The 17500-nt window shown below is 47.6% G+C and overlaps 2 protein-coding genes across 2 annotated transcripts in view; both read left to right on the top strand.

Annotated features, from left to right (window-relative positions):
• Positions 1-4958: 4958 nt before the first annotated feature.
• Positions 4959-6400, top strand: LOC137602336 (exosome complex component RRP40-like). Its single transcript, XM_068324941.1, has 4 exons — positions 4959-5216; positions 5603-5752; positions 5848-5999; positions 6074-6400. Exons 1-4 carry the CDS (start codon positions 4992-4994, stop codon positions 6279-6281), a joined length of 735 nt encoding a protein of 244 aa, XP_068181042.1. The 5' UTR covers positions 4959-4991; the 3' UTR covers positions 6282-6400.
• A 2086-nt stretch (positions 6401-8486) lies between these two features.
• b4galt1l (DP-Gal:betaGlcNAc beta 1,4- galactosyltransferase, polypeptide 1, like) overlaps positions 8487-17500 on the top strand; it is a 9801-nt gene continuing 787 nt past the window's right edge. Inside the window, exons 1-6 of the mRNA XM_068324938.1 lie at positions 8487-9357; positions 12421-12656; positions 14845-15032; positions 15811-15933; positions 16033-16137; positions 17041-17500. The exon at positions 17041-17500 is cut by the window's right edge and continues 787 nt beyond it. Coding sequence (XP_068181039.1) covers positions 9015-9357; positions 12421-12656; positions 14845-15032; positions 15811-15933; positions 16033-16137; positions 17041-17170 — 1125 coding nt within the window. The 5' untranslated portion in view covers positions 8487-9014 and the 3' untranslated portion in view covers positions 17171-17500. The remainder of the gene's footprint in view (positions 9358-12420; positions 12657-14844; positions 15033-15810; positions 15934-16032; positions 16138-17040) is intronic.

The following is a 17500-nucleotide window of genomic DNA, read 5'->3' on the forward strand; positions in this document are numbered from 1 at the left end:
AAGAAGGAAGTAAGAAGGACGGGAAGAGAGAAGGAGGAAGGAAGAAAAGAAAGAAGAAAAGAAAGAAGTAAAGGAAGAAGGAAGGAATGGAAGGAGAAGAAGAAGAATGAAGAAGAAAGAAGGATGGATGGGAAATAAGAAATGAGAAGAAAGAAATATCTGACACAACGGCACCAAAGAGGAGAGACATAAAAAGAGAACTTTTATAGCCGTTTATATGTTTGTTTGTTTATCGTGTTTTTTTGGTTGTGTTGTTGTTCAGGTTCATTTGTGTGTGTTGTGAATGTTTGTTGTTGTTTATTGTTGTTTACCCCCCACAGAGGACGGCGTGTTTCTACCTGTTGAACGGCGTCAGACGGGAGCAGATGTCTCGCCGGTCCTCATCTGATGAAGACTCCGGGGGGCGGAGCCTGCGTGTGGGCGGAGCAGCACTTTGAGCAGGAGGTGGAAGCAGGTTGTGTTTTACGGCGTCCATCACTTCAAAGTGACGCCTTTACAGCTGTGTTCCTATTGGCTGATGGATGCCGACCTGCGGGGGGGGGGCTCACTTTTACGGCCTTCCTCCTCCTCTTCCTCATCTGGTTCCTCCATCCAACAGGTGTTTGATCGGACTTGGGGACCAGTTCTGGTTCAGGTTCTGGATGGTTTAAAGGTGACGTCACTCTTCTGATAATCAAAAATAATCGATCACTTCAATATTTTTCTCTATTGATCTCTGTTGTCTGCGTCTGATTGGGTCAGACCGAGGAAGAGGAGGGTCTCCAGCGTTCAGATGCTATAAATAATAAATGAAGGAAATTTACTCAGAAATCATTTCTCGGTAAAATGTAAAATAATTGTTTTAAAATTAAAATTGAAAGTAAAAAATGTAAAAATACTTCAATCTGGATGTAAAATAGAAGAAAAGGGAGAAGCGGACGCCGGCCTGTGTTACAGAGTCCTCACACGTCCACATACTTCTGGCCATGTGTTGTTGTTTTTTCCCCTAGAATGATCCTATTTTCTGTTTTTCTGTGCTGTTGAAACATTTGGAAACAAACTAATGAAACTGAAAAAGCAGGATGAACGTGTGAAGAGGATAAACCTGAGTGTTGTTCATCAACGGGTGGAGAAAGAGAAGAAGAATGGAACACAGACGAAAGAAAGGAGGAGCGAGAGGTCCGTCTGGGGTGAAGCCCCGACAGGATTAAGTCTGAGCGACACGAGATGTGATTGAATTTCAATGAAGTGAAACACGTGAGAAAATCACACAGAGAGCAGAGCTGAAAGAAAAGACCCGGCTGGAGGAGAAGGAGGAGAAGAAGAAGGAGGAGAAAAGGAGGAGACCAAAAACAAGTGGAGGACAGAAGAAGCTCTAATCTGCTCAGACTCATTAATCCTGCGGGATTTATTCTGGAATGTAAAACGGGTTCCAACCGGTTTCATGTCGGATGAGGCGATGGTCAGCGTCTGCATCCATCATCCATCCATCCTCCTCCTCCTTGGAGGTGGAGGTAGAAGGTCCATCATGGACCGCATCACCTCCATCCCTCCTCCATCCCCCCTCCATCCCTCCATCCCTCCTCCATCCCTCCATCCCCCCTCCATCCCTCCATCCCTCTTCATCCCTCCATCCCCCCTCCATCCCTCCTCCATCCCTCCTCCAACCCCCCTCCATCCCTCCATCCCTCCTCCATCCCCCCTCCATCCCTCTTCATCCCTCCTCCATCCCTCCTCCATCCCTCCATCTCTCCTCCATTCCTCCATCCCTCTTCATCCCTCCATCCCTCCATCCCTCCTCCATCCCTCCTCCATCCTTCCATCCCTCCATCCCTCTCCATCCCTCCATCCCTCCTCCATCCCTCCTCCATCCCTCCTCCATCCCTCCTCCATCCCTCCATCTCTCCTCCATTCCTCCTCCATCCCTCCTCCATCCCTCCTCCATCCCTCCTCCATCCCTCCATCTCTCCTCCATCCCTCCTCCATCCCTCCTCCATCCCTCCATCTCTCCTCCATCCCTCCTCCATCCCTCCTCCATCCCTTCATCCCTCCTCCATCTCTCCTCCATCCCTCCTCCATCCCTCCATCCCTCCTCCATCCTGGCGTCTCCATGTTGTTTTGTTTTAATGCCATCATTAAACTTTATTTAGTCGATGTGTCGCTGACAACATGAAATAGCCGCCCCGGGTCAAACGTTCTCCTGCCCCCTCCCTCTCTGAAAGCCTCCTCAGTGTTCCTGCTCGTGACGTTGCCATGACGCCAGAGAGCCTCAGATAAAGCTCCGGTCCGAACCGTTCTTTGTGCGGCCTAATGTTGGGTAAACCAGAGGTAAATTATAACCCTGAGCAAACAGCCCCCGACAAGTCAATAGGAAGCTGCTGCTGCAGGGGGCAGATTGATGGAGGGGGGGGGGCGAGGCCACGGAGGCGCAGCATTCAGGAGGATGATCGACGGCGATGCTCCTCTGGATTAAAACCTTCCTGAACAACAAGGAGGAGGAAGAGGAGGAGGGGGAGGAGGAGGAGGAAGATGAGGAGGAGGAGGAGTGATGACCAGACAGGAAGTCCTGCAGGTGAGTCCCGTCTGCTGGAGGAGCAGAGGTTGGTTTTAGGGGATTCCTCTGCTGCATTCAGGGACACGTAGGAAAACACAACGCTCCTTTTTTTTTTTTTTACACAGATCAGATGACCCCCCCCCACCTCCCATCGCACCGCCTTCGCTCACTTTGATTATCTGCTGTCCATAACGTTCTGTTATTGATCACAAGCTGATCAGCTCGTCTGATTGGTCAGCGAGACGCCGGACTCAGATTTGGATGTTTTAAAAACAATGTTTTAAAAACTTTTAAATACGGCCTGTTTCCATGGTAACACATGTGTCCATGTTGACTGAAGGGATGGGATGGAGTGAGGCGAGTGAAGAAATCAGCCCAGTGAATACCCAGAATGCATCACTGACAGTCAGTCTGAAGGGTTGGGGTTGGTGAGAGGGGTGGGGAGTCAGGTGGGAGGGGGCAGAGGGGGGGGTCCATATGGTTCTGAGTGCAATAACTTGAATTCACTCCAACAAAGGAGTAATTGAGAAGGAGAGAGGAGAGAAGGAGCTGCAGAAACTCTCCTCTTTCAGCCTAATGAAGCTGTTGTTTGGGGGTGTGGTGGGGGCGGGCGGGGGGCGGCGCTGGTGGAGGTGGGGGGGCGGGCCTCGGGGGAGGCTGAGGGGTCCAGGACGTGATTTGTCATACAATCTGAATCTTTAGGACGGCCACAGCGGAGAGACCTCCCCCCCATATGTCTGACTAGTTTACATGTGAAAGGTGGAGGCTGGAAGGGGGGGACTAGTTTATAACACCTGAAGAAGAGACTAGTTTATAACACCTGAAGAAGAGACTAGTTTATAACACCTGAAGAAGAGACTAGTTTATAACACCTGAAGAAGAGACTAGTTTAAAACACCTGGAGAAGAGACTAGTTTATAACACCTGAAGAAGAGACTAGTTTAAACACCTGAAGAAGAGACTAGTTTAAAACACCTGAAGAAGAGACTAGTTTATAACACCTGAAGAAGAGTCTAGTTTAAAACACCTGAAGAAGAGACTAGTTTAAAACACCTGAAGAAGAGAGCTGAAGCTCTTCCTGTTGCTAGGCAGCACCATCCTCTCCTCTAGAGTCTTTTTTCTTATTGGCTGCATTGATCATAAAGTGATGTCATCATCTGGACTCTTTTCTGATTGGTTCTGAGCCTGGACTAAAAATCAGAGGAGTTTTATTCAATATTAAAAACATCAAATAGATTATTCTAATGTAATCTGATTACTTCCTGTCTTCCATTCTTCTTCAGGTTTATTTTTTGTTTTGGTCCACCAGGTCATGTGACCAGAACCTGATTGGTCCTGAAGAAACTCCAGACAAACATCTGAACAGTTGTGTCTGAAAGCAGCTCGCGAACAAAGAGCCTGTGTCTCGGGCCGATGATGAGGATGCTGATGATGAAGGTGATGATGAAGGTGATGATGAGGCAGATGGAGGCCGGGGGCGGGGCCACATGGGGGTCGTGACCCCGTGTCTCTTTGCAGACATCTGTAGCTGCTGCACATTCCCTGACACCTCCCTCCTCCAATCAGCTCCCTGGAAGAATGCATGACCTGCACCTCTGAGGACACGCCCCCTCTCGCCACACACACACACAAACACACACACACACACACACACACTGCTACAGGATTTGTGCCTCTATGACTAAAGAAGAAAAAAACAGTGATGATGGAGGAGCGTCCTCTGCTGCCCCACGTGATGCAGCTCCTCCAATCAAAGCTCTCCTTTTATAAGCGCGTTTTATTTCACATCTGCTTCATGAAGAGTTTGAACCACAAACCGTTTAACTAAACTTTGAAAACATCAGAAACTTGAAATCCTGATGACGTTAAACTCCGTGGATGAAGCTGAGCCACGTGAAGCAGACAAAAAGCGGTAAATGGCGCCCCCTGCTGGCTACCGGCGCTCCCTGCAGTCATTCATTCTTTCATTCATTCAGGGGTTTCAAGAAGAAAAGTTTAAAAAATGTTGAGTTTTGATTTTGTTTTATGGCATTTTTTTGGTAGATTTTTTCCCTTTCACAACCTTCTCCGTTAAGCAGAACATCTCCATCCCGTCACGTAAGAAATAAAAGGGGGGAAACAATTTTTTAATCAAAAATTTTACATTTTATTTGCGGAATCATTTTTCATGTAGTTTCATACGAACTGTGTAATTTTTTAATTTTAATTTTTGAAGTGTATTTTTAATCAATCAAGAAGTTCCTTCCATAATAAAAGCTTTTATTTTGACCTATAAAGTAATTCATAATATAAAAACATTGATTTTATATAGGAACGTCGTGAATGCCTTTACCACCGCCGTCCGGCAGGGGGCGGCTGCACACAGGATGGCAGCTGGCTTTTCTGGTTCCGGTGTGTCACATTTATGTCAGTCCGTGGGGAAAAAACCCCGTGTGAAGGCAGCTGCGGCAGAAACGACATGTTTTCTGGTCTGAAGGAGAAAGTCGGGGAGGTTCTGCTGCCGGGAGATGAGTTCTCCGCTCCGAACAACGACACCATCTCCCTGTCGGACCCCGTTAAGCCGGAGCGGGTGGTGTGCGGGCCGGGTTTGAGGCGGAGCGGAGACCGGGTGGTGGTGTGTAAGAGCGGTGTCCTCCGGCACAAGCATCCCAACACGTTCTGGATCGACTCCCAGCAGAAGCGGGTGAGGCTCCCCGGTACCGGATTACCGGAACACGTTTAGAAAGAGCGTCATTTTATTTGAATAAATATGTTTTTCATGTACTTTAATGTTAAATGTGATGTTAGCTTTTAGCTAACTGGATCAGTTCAACCGGAACCAATCAGAACCCGGAACCGATTCGCGGCAGCCGACCGGAAGTGTTCAGAAATAGTCTTCCAGTAAAGGAGAGTCTTCTAATTCTAAATTGTTCTAACTTCAAACGGAGATCAGCGGCTCCTGATTGGCTGCTCTCCTCCCGGTGGTAGCAATGCATGATGGGAGCTGAGTGTGTGTGTGTGTGTGTGTGTGTGTATGTGTGTGTATGTGTGTGTGTGTGTGTGTGTGTGTGTGTGTGTGTGTGTGTTCAGTATGTTCCAGCCAAAGGAGAGACAGTCATCGGCATAGTGACGGTCAAATCCGGCGACGTCTTCAAGGTGGAGTTCGGGGGCAGCGAGCAGGCGTCGCTGTCCTACCTGGCGTTCGAGGGGGCGACCAAGAGGAACCGCCCCAACGTCCAGGTGAGGCCCCGAGCCCCCCAGGGGCCTGTACCCCATCTACCTGGTCCATTCAGGTGTTTTTAGCCCCTCCCTCCCTGTGTGTGTCACCTGTGCAGGTGGGGGACCTGGTGTTCGCCCAGTTCATGATAGCCAATAAGGACATGGAGCCGGAGCTGGTGTGTGTGGACAGCTCGGGGCGGGCCAACGGGATGGGGGTGTTTGGAGCGGGGGGTCTTCTGTTCACCGTCTCGCTGGGACTCGTCAGGAGGTAGGAACTGTCTCACCTGTGGATCCCCGTCTCCATTGGCGACCCCTAACTCTGCCCCCCCCCACCACCACCAGGCTGCTGGCCCCCCACAGTGACGTCCTGGCCGACCTGCAGCAGCTGTTCCCCTGTGAGCTGGTGGTGGGGATGAACGGACGCCTGTGGGTCCGATCCTCCAGCGTCCAGCGGAGCCTCATCGTCGCCAACCTGCTGCAGAGCTGCGACACCATGACGGCCCCCCAGAGGCAGCAGCTGTTCCGGAGGGTGGCTCAGGGAGCGCTGTAGAGCCCCCCCCCCCAACCAGCTGCAGTACCAGGACGTCCCCAGCAGGGGGCGTAGTAGATCAGATGTTCCGAGTTGTGGAGAAATTTTTTTATATTTGTAATAAAACACGTCAGAAACTTCTCAAACTGATTCGTTTATTTCAGAGATCAGGTTTGTTGCCATAGCAACCAGGTGGTTCCGTTAGAGTGTGGCTCTCCGGCACGCCTGACCCAGAACACCCAGCGCCAGCAGCCGATGCCGTGTGGACCGTCAGGGGCGTCTGGGTCACAGGGCTGGAGGGAGGTGAAGGTGAAGCTGATGAAGCGTGGCGGGAGCTGGGATCAGACAGGAAGTGGCTTCAGCCGCCGCCTGATAACAGATTGCTGACCTTCTGCCAGATGCAATAAACTCCAGCCGCAAGTGTGAATCACAGATCTTATCTGGAGATGTAAAAAACGTCACAAAGTCATCGAACAGAAGCTGAAGAAACTGGATCTGATCACCACAGAGTTCTGGACCAGATCCTGGATCACATCCAGGCGGTCCTGTCAGCTTCTCTGCTATCAACCAGATGGATGAATTCCTCCCAGCAGAACAATGCGGGGGTGTTGGAGGTGGTTGACCTGGAGGACGATGACCCTGAGGCGGGGGGGCAGGACATTCCGTTCTGTTGCAAGCTGCTAACGCATATTATTTTCCAGTTTTAGAGACACTCCCTTCACGTCATTTATAACCACCAATCAGTAATCAATGATCAGGATTTAAGCCTTGGTAACGTCTGTAGTCAAAGCAAATCCATCAACTGAAAGCAAACTGGATTTCCTTTTCTTTTCCTTTTTGTTCTGCAGTCAGAGAACATTGATTTGAATGCGTCTCCAAAATTTGTACAGCATTGAAAGGTTAAGCAAACAAGGTGAACGACTATCCGGGTTATCAATCGTTCATTCCCAGCAGTTTAACCGCTTAAAAGCCGGGTTGTTCACGCCTGTTTGGTTTCTTTAATTTAACAAGATGGATTCTTTTCCTGAACTAAACACGAAGCAGATCATCTGTTATTGTTACACCACTAGTAAAGGAAGTTTAGTAGTGCGCTACTGGAGTTAATTTCCATACATATTTGCATGGTGGTTGAACCTTTTAACTCACTCATCCTGATAGACTGTGTGTGTGTGTGTGTGTGTGTGTGTGTGTGTGTGTGTGTGTGTGTGTGTGTGTGTGTGTGTGTCTATGTGTGTGTGTGTTCTCAAATAATGTGACCTGATGATAGATAGATAGATAGATAGATAGATAGATAGATAGATAGATAGATAGATAGATAGATAGATACTTTATTAATCCCGGAGGAAATTGTATATATGTATATAATACTGGATAAACACCAGGAGAAAAAGAAACACTGAGATCACAGGACATAGCGCAAGACATACACTACACTACACACTGAGTAAATAAATGAGTAAATAAAAGACAGTGTTTAAGTGTTCTAATTATACAGAACAGACTCTATCAGACTCAAGTTAATGTGTACCTACATACAGGAAACTATACAGAACAAACTATAGCTATCAGACTCAAGTTAATGTATACCTACATACAGTTAAAAGTGACACATATACTATAGTGATTGGATCACATTTTGTTTTACTTTCTTTTTTGTGTACTGTAATTTATTACAGTATATTAATCTAAACACCGGATGTCCGATGTAATCTGCAGTTCTGTAGTTTGTAGTGTATAGTTTGAAGTGTAAATATAAACTAAATTGTTGATAAGATGATATATGTTAATATGTATACCATATGTGAATATGTATGTGTATTATATAAGTATATATATATGACCCCTCCCCCCCTCTCGCTGCCACGATTGCACAAATTTCCCCACTGTGGGACAATAAAGGATTTTCTTATCTTATCTTAATGTCATCCCATGTTCAATCCTTCTGTAAATAAAAAAACCCCCATTTTATTATTTTTTTATCGAATTCAATTGAATAAAAAAATTGATAACAGAATGATTTTAAATAAAACAAATCATTCTATTATTAATAGACAGGGCGAAAAAAGGAATTAAATGAATTACTGTACGTATAATAATGTGAGAATAATCAGGCGTTCTTCAAACATTCTACTTCCGGTAAACATGAGAATACGATTTTATTTTGAAATCCAAACCGGAAACGCAAACAGGATGTGGTTACCTTGACGGGCTGCCGCGGCTCCACCAGCAAGGGGCTGTTTCTCCGATTGGGTCGCGTTTCATCCGACAGTCCGGCTCGTTCCTGGGGGAGGACAGACACGTTGTTCGTTTGTTTTCTTTTGATTTTACATTTTGACATTTTCTCAAAGTGTTTTCTCCACCGGGGGGGAAACTTTTCATCCTCCCCCAGCCGTTATTTGAGGCGCCCGTTAACGGAGACCCGGAGCTGCTAAAGGTAGCAGCTAGCAGCCAACGTCACTAAAAGTTACCACAGTTACCCCGGTGGTGCTGACTGTTACCCCCCGGTGACGGAACTCCACCTTTTACCCCAGTTTATGTTTTTTTTTAAAATTCGGTGTCACTTTTGGGTAGTTTTCGTTTGACTTTTAACCGAAACTCAACGTGGAAAACTTTGGAACTTCGAAGTGAACTCTGGAAATGGAGCCCAGGAGCAGCAGCTAACAGTCCGCCAGGAGGAGCGTGGACCCGGGACCCGACTGGCGGTGTGAAGGCTCTCCTTCTCAGCTTGTGAACATTTTTTTCCAGCCCATCGGGATGGCAGGAGACCCCGCCATCAACTTCAGCCTCCTCCACCGGGTCTGTAAGCTGGTGGTGCTGCTGTGCGTCCTCCACATCGCCGTCACCCTGGTCTTCTACGTCCGATCCATGGACATCAGCTCCGCCTTCGCGGAGAACCAGCAGTCCCAGAAGGATGTGACGGAGCCAAACCGGGTCCAGAGTAATCCCAACCCCCCCTCGGTGGAGGTTAGGAACTCTTCCATGGAGTCCGGTCAGGTCCAGCAGATGGATCGGACCCCCCTGCAGTATGAGCCGGAGGACAAGCAGGAGGAACCGGAGAAGAAGCTGGAGGAATGCCCTGAAACGTCACCTCTGCTGGGTAAGACGTGTCATCCAGATACCTCCAGCTGGTGTGTGGGAAAACTATTGATCAGCTCTGATCGATAGACCCTCCTGACATGGTTTAAATATCTGAGCCTGTTCTAGATGGTTCTGGAGCCACATCTGGGTGTTTTGGGTCAGCAGTGGTGAAGGTCTGGAAGTTTGGTTCTGGAGCAGTGATGTAGGTTTAGACCTAAGCCTACTGCTGAATGAATGAAATCAAGAGTTAAGATTAGTTAAATCTATGAATCGTTACGATTAGTTAAGTCTATGAATCGTTAGGATTAGTTAAGTCTATGAATCGTTAAGGTTAGTTAAGTCTATGAGTCGTTAGGATTAGTTAAATCTATGAAAGGTTAGGATTAATTAAGTCTATGAAGGGTTAGAATTAATTAAGTCTATAAATTGTGAAGATTAGTTAAGTCTATGAATCGTTAGGATGAGTTAATTCTATGAATAATCAGGATTAGTTAAGTCTATGAATCCTTAAAATGAGTTAAATAGATAGATAGATAGATAGATAGATAGATAGATAGATAGATAGATAGATAGATAGATAGATAGATAGATACTTACTTACTTACTTACTTACTTTATTAATCCCGGAGGAAATTGCATAAATCTATGAAGGGTTAGGATTAGTTAAGTCTATGTAGGGTTCAGGTTAGTGAAGACACGAAAATCTGCTTCTTGTCTGAATTACATCTGATCTGTAAATGTGAGGATGAAGATGAAGACTTCTTTTTTAAAAAATTATTCAACCTTTATTTAATTAACCAGGCAAGTCATTCAGAACAAATTCTGATCTCCACCGACAAAAGGCGAAAGTCGCTTGAGCAGGCGGTTCAGGATAGATTTCAGTTTGTGTAAAAAAAACAAACAAACCCAAATGCCTATCAGCTCTAGATGTGATTCATAAAGCTGAGCTTTTGTTCATGTGTTTTCACTGAAACCAGTTCCGTTCACACGTGGGAATCTGTGCTGAAACCTGGTTTTATTGTAAGGAGGAGGAAGAGAAGGAGGAGAAAACTTCGTGCTGGAAAAACACAGAGGCTCCTGAAAGCTGAGAGATCCTTCCTTGAAACCTTTGCTGGCAAACTATTTAAAATGATAAGAAGCAAATGTGATCGTTAACAGGGATTGTTAACATGTTGGCTGGGATCCAACTGATACACCAGATCAATCCCCATTAATCACTCTGATATGACGGATGGCAGCGACGGTGGAGGGACGGGTTTGTCTGAGAATGTGTGAAGTAAACCTGGACGACTTCCAGCTGCTCTACTGCTGGAAGTCGTCCAGGTTCATTAGCTGCAACGGGTCACGTGACCCGGTCATCTTTTTCCTGCTGTTGGTTGTTGGTTGTTGTTGTTTAGAGTATTTGTTTTTTGTGGAACCTCAGCGCTGTGAGAATAACTGACACGTGTCCGATCGGACCAATCAGAGGAGGGGTGGCTCCTCATCTGCATTCTTCTTCGTGGCGTCCGTACGTCCACCTGTTTCCATGTGTCCTAAAGGGTTAACGCCCCGGGCGTGTGTTCTGCTCTCTGATTGGCTGTTGTGGATGTCATGAGTCTGTAGGGAGACAGTTTGCAGAAGCAGATGGGATGCATCTGATGGCCACTGGGGGAGATTCTTGAAGGTGGGGGTAGAGATGCAGGTGGAGGTGGGGGTGGGGGTGTTAGGACCGTTTGTGGTTTGATGTTGTTGTCATGAACAAACAGGTGGTGTGTGTGTCGACACAGCAGGAAGTGGTAGTGAAGCAGACAGGAAACAGGTATCATATCGACCCCCAATGCCCCCCCCAGTAAAGTTATGATGTGTCATCAGAAACACCAACCAGGATCCCTGAGTGTCAGCCCTGCTACTGCTAATAGTACTACTGATAATACTAATAGTACTACTGATAATACTAATAGTACTACTGATAATACTAATAGTATTAATACTACAGTTAATACTAATATTACTACTGATAATACAAATAGTACTACTGAAATACTAGTAGTACTACTGATAATACTAAGAGTACTACTGTAATACTAATAGTACTATTGATGATACTAATGATACTAATAATACTACTAATACTACCAATAATACTACTAATAGTACCAATAATACTATTAATACTAACCAATAATACTAATAACACTAATAATAACACTAATAATACTACTGATAATACTAATAATACTACTGATAATATTAGTAGTACTACTGACAATACTAATTATGTTACTGATAATACTAAGAGTACTATGGTTACTGCTATGACTACTAATACTACATCTAGAATGGTACTAGTAATCCTGGTGGTCTTGATAGTCCCTTGCGGTGTTGTGGGGTTTTGTTACCGTGACAACGGTTTAGTTGAGGTGTTGGTGCTCCATCCTCATCCTCTCTTCACGAGTTCTCAGGAGGTTCTACCAGCTCAGTTTAACTCATCCTGTCATGACACCTTGAAGTAGCCGTTCCTGATTGACCTGTTCTGTGTTTTTTATGTTTGTTTAAGTCTTTCCTCACCCTTTGACCTCGGAGCGGAGGTGGGCGGTGCCTCGGCCGCTCCACCTTCACATTAAATGAAAGTTCTCTCGACACCGTTCTTCTCATGAAGCCCCGTTTAGCTGATTCGGGTTTAACGGATGTGAGTTGCGTGACCTCTGACCTGTCCCGGTCGTCACGGCGCTGGGAAAACCCACCCGACGGCGTCTGTGTTTCCTCAGCTGACACGCTAGTCAGGCGCGCGAACCGACTCGACCTCCTTCACGCGGCGGCGTTTGTTTTCCCTGAAGCTGTTTCAGCTCATCCGTGTTTGAGGGAGGAAACGTGAGGAAAACACGCTCCAACGCTCTCGTGTCGTAGGACCCTGAAGGCGTCGCGCCCTGAAGGCGTCGCTTGCGTTTGGATCCAAACCAGCAGCGACACATTTGTCTCTGGTCTGAGAACATCTGCAGCCTGGAGACGTGTAACGGCTCAGATCTGCTGTCGTCATGACAACGGCATCACGTAACGTGTCCTCGTGCAGCTGTCTGACCTCCTGCTGGTGTTCTGTCCACAGTGGGCCCCCTGCGGGTGGAGTTCAGCATGGCGGTGTCCCTGGAGCAGGTCAAGGAGGAGAACCCCAACGTGCGGCAGGGGGGCCGCTTCAAGCCCGTCGACTGCGAGGCGCGGCAGAAGGTCGCCATGATCATCCCCTTCCGCAAGCGGGACGAGCACCTCAAGTTCTGGCTCTACTACCTGCACCCCATCCTGCAGAGGCAGCAGCTGGACTACGGCGTCTACATCATCAACCAGGTACAGTGATGTCATCGGTGATGTCATCAGACGCCGCCCCCGCCTCACGACCCGGTTGGGTTTCTGGTACAGCGGGTAACTGTATGGCATTTATGCTAAGCAAAGCTAACTTTTCCTTGTCTCCAGATGAGTAAAGTTAACAGGTAGTCCTCAACATATGTACACCACTAGTTCCTAGAGGTTGTTCATAAGTTGAATTGTTCGTAAGTCGTTATTTATTAAAATTCATCCTATAGTCTCCATCTGAGGTCATTCAAATGTCATTACTACTCTAAATACTAAAGTATTTACTACTCTACTAAATACTAAAGTATTACTACTCTAAATACTAAAGTTTTGTTCCCTCAGACTGACGAGAAACAATTGCAGGTCATTAAAACAACAGAAGAAATAAAACTCCTTCTGATTCCTCCTTGAAGGTGTGTTTCCTCATCGCTCCTCTTTTTATTTGCTTTATTCTCGTTTTTCAGGTCTCTCCATGTGTGCCAATCACGCACGTTTCATAAGAGTTGTTAATGTAGGAAACCAGCAGACCAGCATTTAGCCGTGATGGTTGATGTGAACCAGTGAGTGTGTGAGTGTGTGTGTACAGAACGTTGTTTCACTGAAAAACCATTAAAAGCAAAAAAATATCGTGATCGTTTTAGTCCAGATTAGTTTACGGTAAACTTTAATCCTGATAATTTAATCCCAGAGGAGGAGGAGAAGAAAACACTTCAGGAACTCTCCACCAGTTTTAAAGAACATCAACAACAACAGTCAGAGTCAGTGTAGCTACTGTAGCATGTAGCATGTAGCATGTTGGAGATGCGTGACCACAGCAGTGCTGCCCCCCACGGGGGTTGTGGCAGGAAGAGGAACTGCAGGACGATTGTCAGCTATGGCGGCACGTTTGTTCATATCTCTGAGTGTTCGTATGTCGAGGACTAGCTGTGTATTTAGCAGAGAGACACCAGAGTGGTGCGCCAGCCTGATTCTGATTGGACGGTGGTTCTGAGAACGTTTCCAGTTAAACCCATGAATCCCAGCTGGAGCTCCAGGAAGCCAAACACACCTGATGGAGGTCCGTATTTAAACACCTGCGTGGCGTCAGAGGCGTCGCCTCCGTCTTCTTTTTTTTCCCACAATGCCCGGCAGCTGACGTGGCTCTGGAAGGCTGGGGCCGTGTCCCGGACACGTCTTGCGTCAAACCGCAGTGGCGACTTCAGGAACCGGAGGCGTGTGTGGATCCCAGTCGGAGCTCCACTCCCATGATGCCTTTGTGCTGTTTGTTTGCCCACCATGGGACAAACAAACTGCCCTCACACCCTGTCTGCTGACTGTATTTTGATATTCCACTGCATATATTGATAGAAGGTTTGTTTTGGGTAGAGTAACTGGGTTCCGGAAAAGATGACTCGGACAACGCCAACTGCGATTGGCCCGTCCCTCCTCGCTCGGGCTCGGCCAATAGCAGTTGGCGTTGTCCGGTAAACGGGGCTTTTCTTCTTCTCTTCCATATGCTTCTACTTTTCTTTGTTTATTGCTGTGGTAAATAAAGCAGAGGACATTTAAGCTGCGGTCCCAGATGGATGTTTGCTCACAGCAAACACACGGCAGCGCAGAAGGTTTCAGGTTCCCGACCCGACGCGCGGTTCTACAGTTTACACGCTCTAACGAAGCGTTTGTCGGGGTCAGACCCCCGGGGGGCTCGTCCAGACGGGTCAGCCCGTCTGTGGGACCCGAACCCGACACGACCGTCCAGACTCAGGAGGGTCTGGACTCCAGACCTTCACCTGTTTGTCGCACCACAAACCGGCTGATTCCTACCTGCAGGACGGTAAACAGCCCATCACACCTGGAAGGTCCCAGCGGCTGTCGGTTGCCTAGCAACAGGCGGTCTGTTTACTGCAGTTCCCATCGGAGACGGCAGGTTGACTTCCCTCTGGCTCTTCTCAGGGTTGTGTTGAGTAATCAGGTGTGTGTGTGTGTGTGTGTGTGTGTGTGTGTGTGTGTGTGTGTGTGTGTGTGTGTGTGTGTGAGAGATGAGACAGTGTAAGGCGAGACGCGGCTGGACTCATTCTGTCAGTGTGAACAAAAGCTTTCCGATCAGATTGACACCGGATCGAGGGCTGTGAGGCGTTCAGGGACCGTCCGAAAAAGTCCTTGTTGTTGTTTTGTTGTTTACGTGTTTGTCCCCCCCCCCCAGGCTGGAGACGGGACCTTCAACCGGGCCAAGCTGCTGAACGTGGGCTACGCCGAGGCGCTGAAGGAGTACGACTACGACTGCTTCGTCTTCAGCGACGTCGATCTCATCCCCATGGACGACCGCAACGTCTACAAGTGCTACACGCAGCCGCGACACCTGTCGTCTGCCATGGACAAGTTCGGCTTCAGGTGAGGCCACGCCCCCCACTCCCTCCTCCCGTGACCCCCCCCCCCCGGCAGCTGAAGGTTTCTTCCCTTCTGGTCGTCTTAAAAGTTCATTTCCTGTCTGACAAGCAAGAACAAGAGGAAGTGCTGACACTGATACCACAGAGGAAGAAGCATTGCCATCTGTCATTGTCCTCGCTTCCTGTTTCCTTTACACACACACACACACACACACACACACACACACACACACACACAGAGTGTGTTTTCTCAGCAGAAGAACCTCCACTGGAGGCGAGTTGAGGCGAGTCTCTTCAGTCGCTGAGAATGTGGGAAATGTTCCTGTGGTCATGTGATGCCTGTGTGTGTGTGTGTGTGTGTGTGTGTGTGTGTGTGTGGGTGTGTGTGTGTGTGTGTGTGTGTGTGTGTGTGTGTGTGTGTGTGTGTGTGTGTGGGAGCCCGGATTGGAGGAACCGTCCTCTCAAACAGGAAGCTCAGGATCAAACACAAACCGGACACACAGCGGGAGCCGGTCGTCACGGCGACGCCAGCTCCACGTTAGACTGGAGGAGAGTCCTCAACCCCCCCCCCCAAAAGACCTGAACGCTCTTTCAGTTTCATTTAGCTTAGCGTAGCCTCGAGGCTGGTTGTTGTTCCCGACCGGTTCAGCAGCTTCTTTTCCTTTTTTTTTTTGCTTTTCCGTGGGGGGTGGGGGGTGGGGGTGGGGGTGACGTGCCGAACAGCTTCCTGAAGCCGAGTCAGAGCTTCAGACGCTGATTCTGATTGGTTGTCTGTCCTGCAGGCTGCCGTACCGTCAGTACTTCGGCGGAGTCTCGTCTCTGAGCAAAGAGCAGTTCCTGAAAATCAACGGCTTCCCCAACAACTACTGGGGCTGGGGGGGCGAGGACGACGACATCTACAACAGGTGGGACGGCAGCGGTGAAGACCAGAATCTTCTTCATCCCCCCCTTCAGGAGTCTTTACCCAGAATCCACCTGGCTTGACGGCTCTGATGTGTTCACAGGGTGGTGTCCAAAGGGATGTCCGTCTCCAGACCCGCGGGGGAAATCGGGAAGTGTCGGATGATCCGACACAACAGGGACAAAAAGAATGAGCCCAACCCACAGAGGTAAACAAGCTGATCCATCCGTCTGTAAACAACAACAACAACAAGCACATTTAAGCACATTTAAGCACATTTAAACTTCCTGCTAATAGAATAGAGAACATAGTCCATTGCTTTCCAACATTAGTTAATAATATACATTTGGATTGAACTGAACCTCTGATGAACAACAAAATCCTGAAATATTTTATATCTGTTCCCACACTAAAATCCACTGACGAGAAAATGCGAAATTGTCAGGAGTTAATTACACCAATAAATGAGCAATAAATCGTCATGTGGCAAATAAGAAATTGGTGGGACACTATAATCATATGACCTTTGGTTCAGAGATACCGTAAAATAGAGGTAAAATAGAAAAATAAGAATAAAGAAAAAAGATAAGTGGTTGAAAGGTCCTGATGAGTCGTGCTATAAATTCTGAGCCGGTGTGCCATCAGCGCCCATAAAGCAAATCTTATCTCAATCATACATAAATCAATGACGAGTCGGTTTTTTGCCAGCAGAGCATTAAAATAGGTATCAGTTGAAATGGCCTGAAGATAAAAGCAGTTACTTTCTAGCTGACGGTGAAGTTGCTCAGATGTTCTTTTGTGCGACAACCCTGAACTCAAAATTTTACCCTGACCTACTTTCTTAGTTCAAAGATCAAAGCACTAGTTTTGATCTACGGTCTCACTCACACTGACCTTCTCCCTCGTCTTTCTATCTTGTCCGGTTCCTGAGTGTACAAAAGATGAAGTCTAATAATTAATAATAGATAATTTAATAATAAATACTTTAATAATTCCTGCTGTGGGGAGGAGCAACAGCTCCTCCAATCAGATCGCGTTCCACACAGCTGGCACCGATTGGCCGACCGGTCCGACCCGGTTCTCACCCCCTCCTCTCTCGTGTTGCGTTCAGGTTCCAGCAGCTGGATCGCACCAGACAGACGATGAGCCGAGACGGGATCAACTCTCTGACCTACCAGGTCGTCGCCGTGGAGAAGTTTGACCTGTACACAAACATCACGGTGGACGTGGGCCGGCCGTGACGGGACGCTGGAGGACGGATGCAGTAACCACCGACGTGCCTTTTGAATCTTGAATCTTTATCGTTCTGATCGGAGTCGGTCAGACGGCTGGACGGACGCGGCTCCGGCCGCCGCTGAGAGCTTCCTGCTTTTGCACAAACAGACTCAACGTTTGCGTTTGGGGGGGTTTCATTTATTTTTGTTATTGTTTGGCTTTTGGGGACTCGTCTCTGATTGCACGCCGCTGCCAGTCAGGTGATGCTGCTTTTACACATCCTGCACACAAGCCTTTTATTTTGAGAATCAAATCAGAGACAATCACTGCACTGCTTTGGTCACATAGTGTGAGCT

Source organism: Antennarius striatus, chromosome 10, assembly GCF_040054535.1.
Source record: "Antennarius striatus isolate MH-2024 chromosome 10, ASM4005453v1, whole genome shotgun sequence".
Taxonomy (NCBI): Eukaryota; Metazoa; Chordata; class Actinopteri; order Lophiiformes; family Antennariidae; genus Antennarius; species Antennarius striatus.